Raw genomic sequence first — 12,141 nt, forward strand, 5'->3', positions numbered from 1 at the left:
GGGGGGTGCGGTCTGGGCCATTGGCCATGGCCCCCACAGTGGCCTCAGAGTCTACGGGTTTGGAGAGGTCGATGCCGTGGATGAGGCGGATCAGCTGCTTTACCTTCTCCAGGGAGCTGTGCATCTCCTTCTGCCGGGCCAGGATGGTGTTCTTCATTTCCATGCATTTCTGCAGCAAGAGAAGGGTCAGGTTGAGCCTCTTGCTTTTCTTTTCTTTCTTTTTAAGAATTTTTTATTTTAGGAGACCAGCAGGTGGCGTGATGATTAAGGTACTGAACACTCCCACATGGTGATCACGGTTCAAGTCCTGGACCTGGTGGCTTGCTTTCTCACTCCCCCCCTGGCCTTTCTCTCTGGTCAAATTAAAGTAAATGAATGAATAAATAAAATTAAATAAATAATTTTTAAAAACTTATAAAAAAAGAACTTAAAAAGAATTATTTTAGGGCCCAGCAGGTGGCATGGTGATTAAGGTGCTAGAATTCCCACATGGCTGACCACGGTTTGAGTCCCGAACTTGGTGGCTTGCTTTCTCCCTCTCCCTCTCTCTATCTCTCTTTCTCTGGCAAAACTCATGTGAAAAAATAACAAATAAAATAATTTTTAAAAAAGAACTATTAAAAAAAGAATTATTTTATTAGGTATTTTAAAAAATAATTATTTAATTTTTATTTATATATTCATTTATTTTAATTTTACTGAAAAGAGATACAGAGAGAGAGGGAAAGTGAGAAAGCAAACCACCAGGTCCAGGATTCAAACCATCGTTGGCCATGTGGGTGTGTCCAACACCTTAACCACCAAGCCACCTGCTGGTCCCCTTTATTAAGTATTATTATTACAATTTAATTTGCTATAGGGCATGGGTGCTCACCAGAGAGAGACAGAGAAAGGAAAAGTGAGAAAGCAAGCCAGCAGATCTGGGACTCAAACTGTGCTTGGTCATGTGGGGGAGTCCAGCACCTTAACCACCACGCCATCTGCTGGCCCTGAGCCTCTTGCTTTCCTAACAGGTCCGGCAGCTCCTGCAGAGAGGAGCTCCTTTTTTCTCTTCAACGGAAGCAGCCACTCGACCTGTCCCACTCTGTGCTGCAGTGGGCAGCTACGACCTGAACCTAGGGTCAGTAAGAATTTAGCGGCAAGGCCGGGGCGGGCCAGTAACAGCTAGGAGAATCTAGGACAGTCCAAAGCAAAGGAGTGAGCAAGCAGAACCCCCTGCTCAGTCATGGACTTGCCCTCCTGCCCTCAGCACACCCACACCTGCTGGCTTCTGGCTCAGGCAGGGGAAGAACTGTCACTGCTCACTCGCCGCTCTCGCTCCCTCACTGGACCTGCCCCATGTGCCGGTGGGCAGTGAGGAAGAGAATGTGGTGAACAACACAGTTCAGCTGCCACCAAGGCCAAGTCACCACCTGGTGTCTGAGGGCTGACAAAGGGGACCTACTCGATGGGAAGAAAAACTCACTGACGGGAGGAGCCTCTCCATCCCTGTTTCAAAGACAATCCCCTTCCCTACCCAGCTAGGCCGGACTGGGCGGTACTTACTTCCAAAGCTTGTCTCTAGAAAGCCCACTTCTGCTCATGGCTAGGTAAACCAGGAAATGCGGTCAGAACCGTGTGGAAGAGAGGGCACACGGGTGCACCCCCTCACTCAGGTAACCAGAGTCACACGAGGAAACCTGGTCTGTGTCCGCCCAGCATCAGGAGAGGCTGTACACACTTCCCAAAGTCTGCACAGAGGGGGCGGCCACACTGCTACAGCAGACACGGAAGATCCCTTATCAGATTAAAACCAACAGGGGGTTCGAGAGTTTCAGCAGCGCAGCGTGGCCCACTGGCCACCTGTGTCTGAGGGTGGATCCCTAACAGCTGGAGGGCAAACTTCGCATCTGCCCAGGCTAAGCATGTGAGTATACCGAAGGGCTTGAACCGGCCCTTGGGGCCACATGGGCTGCTGTGCCCACGGCAGGGCCCACGACGTCTACGCCTGTCTGCAGCTACCAATGAGGGGCGAGGTTTACTTACACTTATCGAACTGCTGAGCTGTTTCACCTTCTGTTCGAGTTGTTCCCGTTCTTGTTTTAAATCTGAACTCCATTTAAGTAACTTCTGTTTCTCTTCTTCTTTTGCTGGTGGTGGGGGGAACAGAAAAAAATCTTAACAATGAATTCTTTGAAAAGGCCAGCTTGCTCAGGGTGCTTGCCAAAAAAGGTATTTCCCCAGAGCTCCCCGGAACCCGCAGCCAGTGCACAGACTGCCCGCCGGGACACGCCCCTTTTCTCTGTACTGCTATGCCAAGAAAAGAGCCTACAGGCTTGGGCCTGACTTCACATAAGATACCACTTCTTGCTTTTCCTTCCTAAGGAAGTGTTACACAAACATTCCACTTCATTCAATAAAAGTTTTCATTAAAAAAAAAATCATTATAGAGCACGTGTGTGTGCATACAGGGGAAAGAGGGTGAAAGAGTGAGAGAGACGGGGACGGGAGATAAGCACTTCCCACAGGGTCTGGTCACACCCTAATCCATCCCCTTCCTTCAGTGTCCCAGCCATCAGACTCTGGGCTCTTGTGTGTGTGCTCAGCGTGTTTCAGGCTGACTGGGATTTGAACCTGTGGGATCTGGCTTCTCTTTAGCAGTGCATTGCTGCTGTGCGATGAAGCTGGCCTGGTTTTCATTTTAAATTTCCTTTTGAAATGAAACACTGCCTTCTAGTGCTTTCATTTGTTTTTTTAAACAAGGGGAGACCTATAAAAAAAAGGAGCATGGGTAATTCCTTACCTGCTTTATAAGCAATATAGGAATGAACAATTGCTAAAGTTCCAGGCCATGGAATTGCCTCTTCCTTCTTCAGCATCTGAAAAGAATTTTCAGAATTTTATCTTGAAAAGGAGGTTTCAACATACATCCTCTTAACAGCAAGCAACCGTGGCTCTGGCTATGGGCAGACACAGTCCAGGAGGGATTTATGCTAGCAGCGCTGGAAAACGCTGGTCTATGGTTTTTAAGAGTACGATGTTCCAAATATCAATCTGGGACAATGAGGTTCAAGCAGACAAAGCCAGGCCGCTTAAGCCCAGGCTTAGAGAAGAGCTGTGACTTGGCTTGCCACCTTTTTCTACATGCCACGTGACCCGACCACGCCGACAGCTAGAGTGGCCAGCACGGTGGCGGCAGCCCCCGGCAGCTTCGTCCTTGACCTGACATGGGTTGCCCGCCTCAGTTTTAGCCCTGGGTCCCTCAGAGGCAGCTTGATCGAGGCTCGTGAAGTTCAGTTCCAGATACCAAAGTTTAATCTAGACTCTGGAGAAAATGATCAGAGGGTCACGAGGCGGCATCAGGGAGAGAAGAGAGAGAACGTCCTCCTGCTCTGAGACTGGGCTGGGAGGGGCAGACCGCGCTCTCGGTCAGGATGCAAAGAGCTCAGCGGGACCCCGATGCATGCTGAGCTACTGGGTTTATTTATTATTTATACTTTGCCTACATCCAGAAAAGACTTGAGACAGCTTATAATACAATCAAAAAGACATAAAGATACACAGAGAGTTGAGAAAAAGAGATCGGAAATCAAACAGGAAGGAGAGAAGGGGCTGGGACAGTTACTAAAGTGTCCAAGAACAATCAAGACCGCACTTCACATTTAGTTCTCTAAGCCGGGGACGACAGAGGATAAAAATGAAACTGTCATAAATTAATCAACTGGGCACTTTCTTTTAAGGATTTTTTTTCCCCCAGAGTAGAGTCTCAAAACCTTATACAGATGACCCCGGGATGACATGGGGTGAGGAGCACAAGCTCCATGTAGTCAAAAATCCACAAATAATGTTTGACTTCCCTGAAACTTAACTTCTTTTTTTTTTTTTTTGGAGAGGTTTTTGCTATAAGGCGTGTGTCCTTGCCAGAAAGACAGAGAGACAGAAAGCAAGAAATCACCCCCCAGAGGGGTTGCCACAATGCAATCCCTTCTCCTCTTGGGATCTTGGGCACGCACGCACACGCGCCCGGCGCGAGTTTTAAGCCACCGGGTCCGGGACGCGAACCGCGGTTGACTACATGGGAGTCCAGCGACAGCCATTATGCTAACTGCTGGTTGTGAAACTTCTTTTTTTTTTTCTTTTTTATTATTATTTATTTTTTTTGGAGAGGTTTTCGCTATAGGGCGTGTGCGCTTGCCAGACAGACAGAGACATAGAGACAGAAAGCGAGAGATCACCCCCCAGGGGGGGATGGTCACGCCACAATCCCTTCTCCTCCATTCTCCTCTCAGCATCTTGGGCATGCACGCACACGCGCCCGGCGTGAGTTTTAAGCCACCGGGTCTGGGACACGAACCACGGTCGACTACATGGGAGTCCAGCGACACAGCCATTACGCGAACTGCTGGTTCCCATGAAACTTAACTTCTAACAGTCTACTATTAACCGGAAGCCTTACCAATGACACACGATTAACACATATTTCGTATACTTATTATACTACAGTCTTACAATACAGTAACAGAGAAAATAAAGTATAAGAAAATTCTAAGGGAGAAATGAATGCATTTATAATATTTACTGAAAAACAAATCCACGTACAAGTGGACTCACAGGTGCACACCAGGGTGGCTCAAGGGTACTGGTGTGGACCATGCCTAGAGAATACAGCAGAATGGCCTTTCCAGGGCCAGGGCCGAGCGAAGGGAAGTCACTGCCAACGCAAGGAGGCAGCGAGGGCGTCTCCAGGCCAGCACATGGGGGAGGCCCTGCGAGGACAAGGGCTGTGTGCTGGAGCACCAGGCGCGACCAGGGAAGACGCGGCCTGGACAAAAACAACGCATGGGAGAAGAGACCCCCCCTGCTGCCCAGGAGCGGAGAAAGTACCTCCTCCTGCTGCCGTGTTTCCCTCCTCCTCCGCCCCCCACCCACCTGACCCACCCACAGTACCTGGTCCTGACATCTGGGACAGATCCACATGCCCTTGGGAATCGTCTTCAGAGGAGGATCCAAGCAGTCCAGATGGTACACGCGGGAACACGTGTCGCACATCAGCAACTGGCCGCTTTTTCTGCAAACGCTGCAAAAATCCTCATGGATATCACCCTACGGAATTGAGAGGAGAGGTGAGGAGGAGGACAAGAGGGAAAACTGTAATACTAACATGCACATCCTGGGCGCACACGCAGTTTAGGGAAGGTGGCTGCCATGGCACGGTGACTGCCCTCCCAAGACACCACGAGTGTTCGCAAAGGTGGGAGTCGCCAACGGCACCACCCTGCCTGTGCCACCCAGCGACGTTCCCAGGCAGGGCCAGCACTCTTCACAGCAGAGCTGACGGGGAGCTGCAGTCGCCTAGGCCGACACGGACTTAACAAGTGCCGGCTCGGCTTCGATGTGCTTCGGTAAGGCCAACCCACAAATGAGAACATGTTACAAGTGCTGAAACTCATTCATCGAAGTATTTCACAATACGGCACAAATGATTCTCATCACCTAGCATTTCTGGGGAGAGTTTAGCAGGACTGGAAAGACGACAGGCAAGAAATCGAGTTTTACTCTTTGCTGGCTCAGGGAGAAAAGCAGTGAAAGTTCAGACGGCAAGTGAGGAGTGAGAGGTAAACTCGCACGAGCTTTTCAACACTGAGGAACCGAAAAGCCAAAGCAACAGCGGACAATGCCCTCTCAGTGGCATCTGCTGTTCAACGGGCCACTCAGCTCAGGGAGACTCTCCTCCCCGTACCGTAAGCGCCCCGCCAGCGGGAGGAAGGCCAGCGGTCCACTCCACGTGCCTCTCCTGTCCCACCCCTGACAGTTTTCATCATCAGATACGTTTGTTGGACCCTTGGAACAGAAGGCACCCCAGAAGAAAAGCAGATGAACTTGAAATTTGGAGAGAACATGGGGGTGGAGGGGAAGCTATCAAACAGGTACTTTTTAGCAATCCAAGCCTCAGCCTGCTCTCTGGACAGGATTAACGCCACTGCTGAAGGCACCGGGGAAATGAAGAGTGACGGGATGTGACCCAGCGAGTCCATGCCAACGTGCTGCTTTACCCTTCAGAGCTGCCGTGCCAGACAGCCGGACACAGAACCCCATCAGGAACAAGAGCGCAGAGAGCAACAGCGCGTCCTTCCTAAGACACAAGCCTCCCCCACTGTCACGAGGAACACGTCATGGACCTACAGCTTCTCTTTAAAGACAAATTAACTTTCGGGCCAGCAGATAGCATGAAGGTGAAGGCAGATGAATCCCACAAAGCTGACCACAGGGTTCAAGTCCTGGACCCGGTGGCTTGAAAAACACACAAGGCACATGTGTGGGGGACCCCAAAATCCCAAGAGGAGAAGGGAGGAGAAAGGACTGCAGTGTGACCATCCTCCCTGGAGGGTACTTTCTCACTTATTTTTATCTCTCTGTCTGCCTCCAGCAAGCATACATGCCCTATAGCAAAATTAAAAGAAAGAAACAAGGAAGGAAGGAAGGAAGGAAGGAAGGAAGGAAGGAAGGAAGGAAGGAAGAAAAAAAGAGAGAGAGAGAAGAAAAGAAAACTTGGCCTAATTTACTAGGGTAACTGGCAGCCTGGAAAACAGTGTGCAAAAGGTTGTAAGTGACATCCTAGTGTGGATGGACTGTCATCTTTCTTAATTACACCATGTTACCTCAGAACATGGGGCCTCGCAGCGCAGAACTCCCAGGCTCCAGGAAGGCAAGGCTCCCCCTGGGTTAACTGTGACGCTCTTGCTCCTCTCCTCAGAGGGCTAGTCTTTCTAGAACCTTCGCCCCAAGCTGTGAGTCTGCATCTTTACAAAGTGTGTTACCAAGTTACGGTTTTAGAGATTGTTTGACCTGAACTGCTCACACAATGAGCCGGGAGGTGGTGAGCAGGGCGAGGGACATGCTTGTCAGGGTCGCTGGAGTTCTGCTCACTTTCCTTTGCTCCTACAGAGAATATCAAGAAGTGGAAGGTAGAGAATACCGGCCCTAAAGAGAAAAATGCTTCCTATCCTAATCATATGTCCCAGAGCAGTAGTTCGTAATAATTTTGATGCCAGGATCCCGTTACACTGAGGCCCCAAGAGAACTTCTGTTTATCTGAGTTACAGCCACTGATATAAACTGTACTAGAATACTTGCAGTATTTAATTTTGAAATAATTACAGAAGCACAGAAAATTAAAAAACAGTATACTGAAAAATGTTAAAATGCAAGAACAAGGTAGGCGTTCCGTGAGCTGGCAGAGCAGCGACGGCACCCGTCATCCACTGTCCGGTCTCAGCAGAATGAGAGTCAAGAGGGCAGAGGGTACTGCAGTTTCATTCTTAAAAGTTTTGATTTTATGACCCCCTGGAAGAGTCTCAAGGACCCCCCAGACCATACTTTGAGCACTGCTACCCAAAGAAACGAATATACGACACCGAGCTAGTTCCCCCGTACAAAACTGCTTCTCTGCCTGAAGGGACAGTCCCGTGGGCTACGCCAGGTCTAACGGCACAGGCTCCGGGGCCTGACCAGAGCACTGCCACACACAGTGGCGGCTGAGAAGGTGACGGTCAGCGACTGTCCGCAAGGAGCTGAGGACATGAGCTTGAGGAGACACTGGTTGCTCCAACTACGACTTCATCAGTGCTAGAAAGTTCTCACTGTGTCGGCTTATCTTCCTTTCTCATACAAAGGATGACAGTGGCCACGAGGTACAGCCTGAGGATCAGCGGCCAAGTCTTTGTGCGGTTACTGATCCCCAGGAAATGCCGGCCTCTCTGCTGTTACTGCTTAATTGATGTCGTGGGGGCCTACGCTCCCCAGCAGCAAACATACGGAGCCCCGTGTTGCTTTTCATCACTGCCACTGGGTGCCGTAAAACGAGAAGTCAATTATTTAAAAAAAATCTATTCCACTGGGTTTAACTTAGGAAGTTTTAAACATATTTAGTTTTAGAAATACTTTCCTTTACCTTTAGATTTCTAAAAAGAATGTGTCTGCATTTTAAGATGAAACCTGGCAGAAGCTCTTAGTTCACAATCTGATCTCAGCAGATCCTTTGGGTTCAGTCTCTCAAAGAAAACTGTAAACCCTCCATCGAAAAACCAGAAACGACACTGTGTAGGACAGACTCGCACGCACAAGGACAAAATCACCTGCCCCCAGCGTCCGGGCACCACCCCCAAAGGAGAGCCACTGAGCCGGCGACCCTGCGGCGAACCCTCGACCGAGGAGAACCTGGGACCCGCTCTGGTGCCAGCAAACGGGCTCCTGGTGCTCGTGAACAGGACAGCTAGAAGACTGGGCACCAGCAATCAGCACTAAACGTCAGGAAAGATGGATGAAATGCTCATCTTTAGAGTATCGAGGAGTCTTGAGTCACCAGCTATGTCCAAGGAAGGACACTGGTCAGGGCAGAACCCCTCCATGACCCCTGGGGCTTCCTCTGGCCCCTCTGGGTGCTTCCTCTACGCCTCTGCATAGAGGGGCTCGCACTGAGCAAGTCTGAGAGCCTTTATGTTCAAGGGACATTTCACCCGGAGATGGAGATGGTCCAACACAGCTCTGCACGTCAGAGGGACCAGGCATGTGCTCAAGGAAACCCTCGGTCTCCCTGCTCGGGCTGCCCCTGCTGTAACCTGCAGGAAATGGCAACTCCATCTTCCTAGCCGCTCAGGTCAGCTCGGCTTGATGCACGACTGTTCTCTCGGGGCTGACACTCAATTCCACCCCTCTTCAACACACAGGCAGACGTGCACGACCTCCCTCTCCTCCCGCCATCATCTCCTGCCTGGACGGTTACCAGCCTCACTGGTCTCCCTGCTTCCCCTCCTTCCCCTCACAGCCCTTCTCCGTATTTCAGACACAAAGATCCTCTTAAAATCCAAGTTGGTTTTGTATATACCTTACAGAAGTAACAAATGCAGGAAAGAACCATCAAAGGATGCTAAAACTACTGGGTAACAATAGGCAGGGAAAGAAGTTATTTATGTAGATGCAAAGCTGACTCCACCAGAGGAAAAAGGTACAGTTACTTGTAAAATGTTGATGGAAACTGTCTTTTTATTTTTTAAAATAATTATCTATTTATTTATTATTTTTTCACATGAGGTTTGCCAGAGAAATAGAGAGACAGAGAGAGAGAGAATACAAGCCTCCAAGTCCAGGACTCGAACCACGGACAGCTATATGGGAATTTTAGTGCCTTAACTACCACACCTGCTTCCCCTCCCTTTTTTCAAGAGAGATTTTTGCTATAGGCATGTGTGCTTGCCAGAGAAAGAGAAAGCAAGAAATAACCCCCTGGGGGGCATGACCATGCAGCAACCCCGTCTCCATTCTCCTCTTGGGATTTTGGGCATGCATGCACATGTGCCCAGCATGAGGTTAAAGCGCCGGATCTGGGACTCAAACTGTGGTCAACTATGTGGAAGTCCAGCAACATAAATCATCTGCTGGTCTCGATGGAAACTGTCTTTTTTTTTTTTAAAAAAAAGAATCATTTTATTTATTCATTCATTTATTTTAATTTGACCAGAGAGAGACATAGAGAGACAGAGGGAAAGTGAGAAAGCAAGCCACCAGGTCTGGCACTCAAACCGTGGTCGGCCACGTGGGAGTGTCCAGTGCCTTAACCACCATGCCACCTGCTGATCCCAGAAACTGTCTTAAGATGTGAAAGTTAACTCCATCAACAACAGGACAGACTGACATCACGTGCCAGCTGTCAGGAGGCACTGAGCAGGGCTCAGCAGTGCTTATGCGTGTTCCCACAAAAACACGCACCGCAATCTAGTTTTGAAAAAAACAACCAGCCGATCCAAAGGGAAAGGCACTCTCGACACAGCAACCAGCCTATTTAAAAACATCGCCGATATGATAGACAAAGAAAGTCTGGGGACCACTCCGGAATAAGCGACTCAGGAGAAAGCGCACCGCTAAATGTCGAGTGAAGGGCTGCGGCGGTATGACGTTAACACACCCAGGCCACGTGGCAAGGTCACGCGTTCACATGCCAGGACCTCCCTAAGCACACAGATACACACGCAGGTCGACGACCCAGACCGAGGCGGGCTGTGGTCTATGACTAGAGAACCTCTGAGGGTGCGCGCCTCTTTCTCTTGGCCTCTCTTTTCATGAGAGAAACAAACTTAAAAAGAAGATTTAAAAAGAGTAACCTTGGATTAGATTCTAAAGCAGAAAAAACAGTGTCACAAAGGCAGTAACTGGGACAACTGGAGAAGTGAAGAGACGGTCTGTATATTACACTGGTCGTTTATCAGTGTTGTTTCCTCAGTTTGATGAATTCCTTGTGGCTATGTAAGAAATCATTGTTCTTAGGAGACACGCCCTGAAGTATTTCGAGGTGGAGATCCATGAGATCTACAACTCCTTAACTGGTTCAGCAAAAAGAAAAGCACGTGTGAGCCGGCAGTGGCCCGGTGGTGAAGGCGGCTGTATTCCACATGGCCGACTGCACGGTTTGAGTCTCAGATCCAGCTTGGAAACATATCAGGTGTGTGTGATGCATTCCCACAATGAAAGGGAGAGAAACGGAGAAGGGATGGTGGCATGATCAGCCTCACTGGGGAGTGGGGGCTCTCGCTCCCCCACCAGTCCCCTGGCAGGCACACCTAGCCTCTGGCAAATTGAAAGAAAAAAGCGTGCATGCATTTGTGCATATGTGTGTGTGGAGGGGGAGAAGCGTGCCTGGCAAATATTAGCTAGCGAATGTAGGTGAAGGCTTTACGTTTGTTCTTTGTACCATTATGGCAACTCCTACGGGCCTGAAAAATTTCAAAATAAACATTTAAAAATGGGAACCAACAGATGGTGTAACGGTTACGTCACTGAACTCCAATGGTTCGAGTCCCGTCATCTTCAAACTCACGCTGGGTGTATGCGCACCCAAAAATCTCGAGAGAAGACTGGAAGAGAAGGGACTGTAGAGTGGCCAACCCCCTGGGGGGGTGATTTCTTGCTTTCTGTCTCTCTGTCTCTCCGGTGAGCACACATGCTCTATAGAAAAAATCTCTATAAATAATTAATTAATTAAAAAATGTTATCACTTATCTACTCAAAACCCTCTAGTAGTCTCCCATTTTACTCAGAATAAAAGCCACGGGGCCAGCAGATGATGTAATGGTGACGTCACTGGACTCCCACATGGCTGACTACAGTTTGAGTCCTGGACCCAGTGGCTTGAAACTCACAGCAGGTGCGTGTGCATGTGTACCTAAGATCCCCAGAGGAGAACGGAGAAGGGACTGCAGCGTGGCCATCCCCCCGCAGGTGATTTCTCACTTTCTGTCTCTCTGGAAAGTGCATGTGCCCTATAGCAAAGGTCTCTTTAAAAAAAAAAAAAAAGAATAAAAGCCACAGAGCTCTGTGGGCGGGTTTCATCTCCCACCACTCTGCCGTGTGCTCCGCCCAGCTATCCTGGCCTTCCTCCTCTCCTTTCCTTTCCACTCCCACCTCAGGGCTTCTTCACAGCATTCACTCTGCATGGAATGCCCTCCCCCAGGCTCCCTGGTTCACTCCTTCACTTCTTGGCAGAGAGGCCTTGTCTTCCCACTTCCTGCCACTATGCCTCTGCCCGCTCTCCCCTTTCTAACAAACAGCTCTGTGACCACCTCACGGGCCTTCCTTAGATGTATGTGTGTTCTCGGAGCAACGCGGAGCAGGAGCTGGTTCTGCTCCCTTCTGAGCTAAGCCTGCTCCATGGATGCCCTCCGTAACTCGGCTGAGGGAAGCCCATCCCTGTAACTGCTCATCGTAAAACTCAGAGCACTAGCACACACCCTCCCAGCTTCTGGGTACAGGGCTCCAGAGTTTGACACTTTTCCAGGAACCTGTGTCTGACAGGCTCTGCTGAATACGGCTGCTCTAGAGGAAACTGTCTGCTTCTGGAATCGTGCTCGAAGCAGTAACAAGGGCTGCCAGAGGGAGTGCATGCCGTTCATCTCCCTCCACCCGAAACACTGCTGGCTCTCAATGGCACGAGCTCCTCTCTACCCCATGCATTTCCTGAGAACTCACTCGCAGCCGAAGAAATTCAGACTACACACTCTGAGTTCCCTGATGCCATGTTTTTGTTTGTTTGTTTGTTTGTTTTCTGCTATAGGGCATGTGCGCTCACTAGAAAGACAGAGAGAGACACAGAGAGACAGAAAGCGAGAAATC

General features: G+C 49.6%; 1 protein-coding gene across 1 annotated transcript in view; it reads right to left on the bottom strand.

Annotated features, from left to right (window-relative positions):
• The window catches only part of PHF21A (PHD finger protein 21A), a 237,089-nt gene that overhangs the window by 6,231 nt on the left and 218,717 nt on the right, over positions 1-12,141 (bottom strand). Inside the window, 3 exon segments of the mRNA XM_027775405.1 lie at positions 2,026-2,129; positions 2,783-2,858; positions 4,927-5,082. Of these exon segments, the coding sequence (XP_027631206.1) occupies positions 2,026-2,129; positions 2,783-2,858; positions 4,927-5,082 (336 nt within the window).

This window comes from Tupaia chinensis, unplaced genomic scaffold (assembly GCF_000334495.1).
Source record: "Tupaia chinensis unplaced genomic scaffold, TupChi_1.0 Scaffold000561_1, whole genome shotgun sequence".
In the NCBI taxonomy this organism is placed as follows: domain Eukaryota; kingdom Metazoa; phylum Chordata; class Mammalia; order Scandentia; family Tupaiidae; genus Tupaia; species Tupaia belangeri.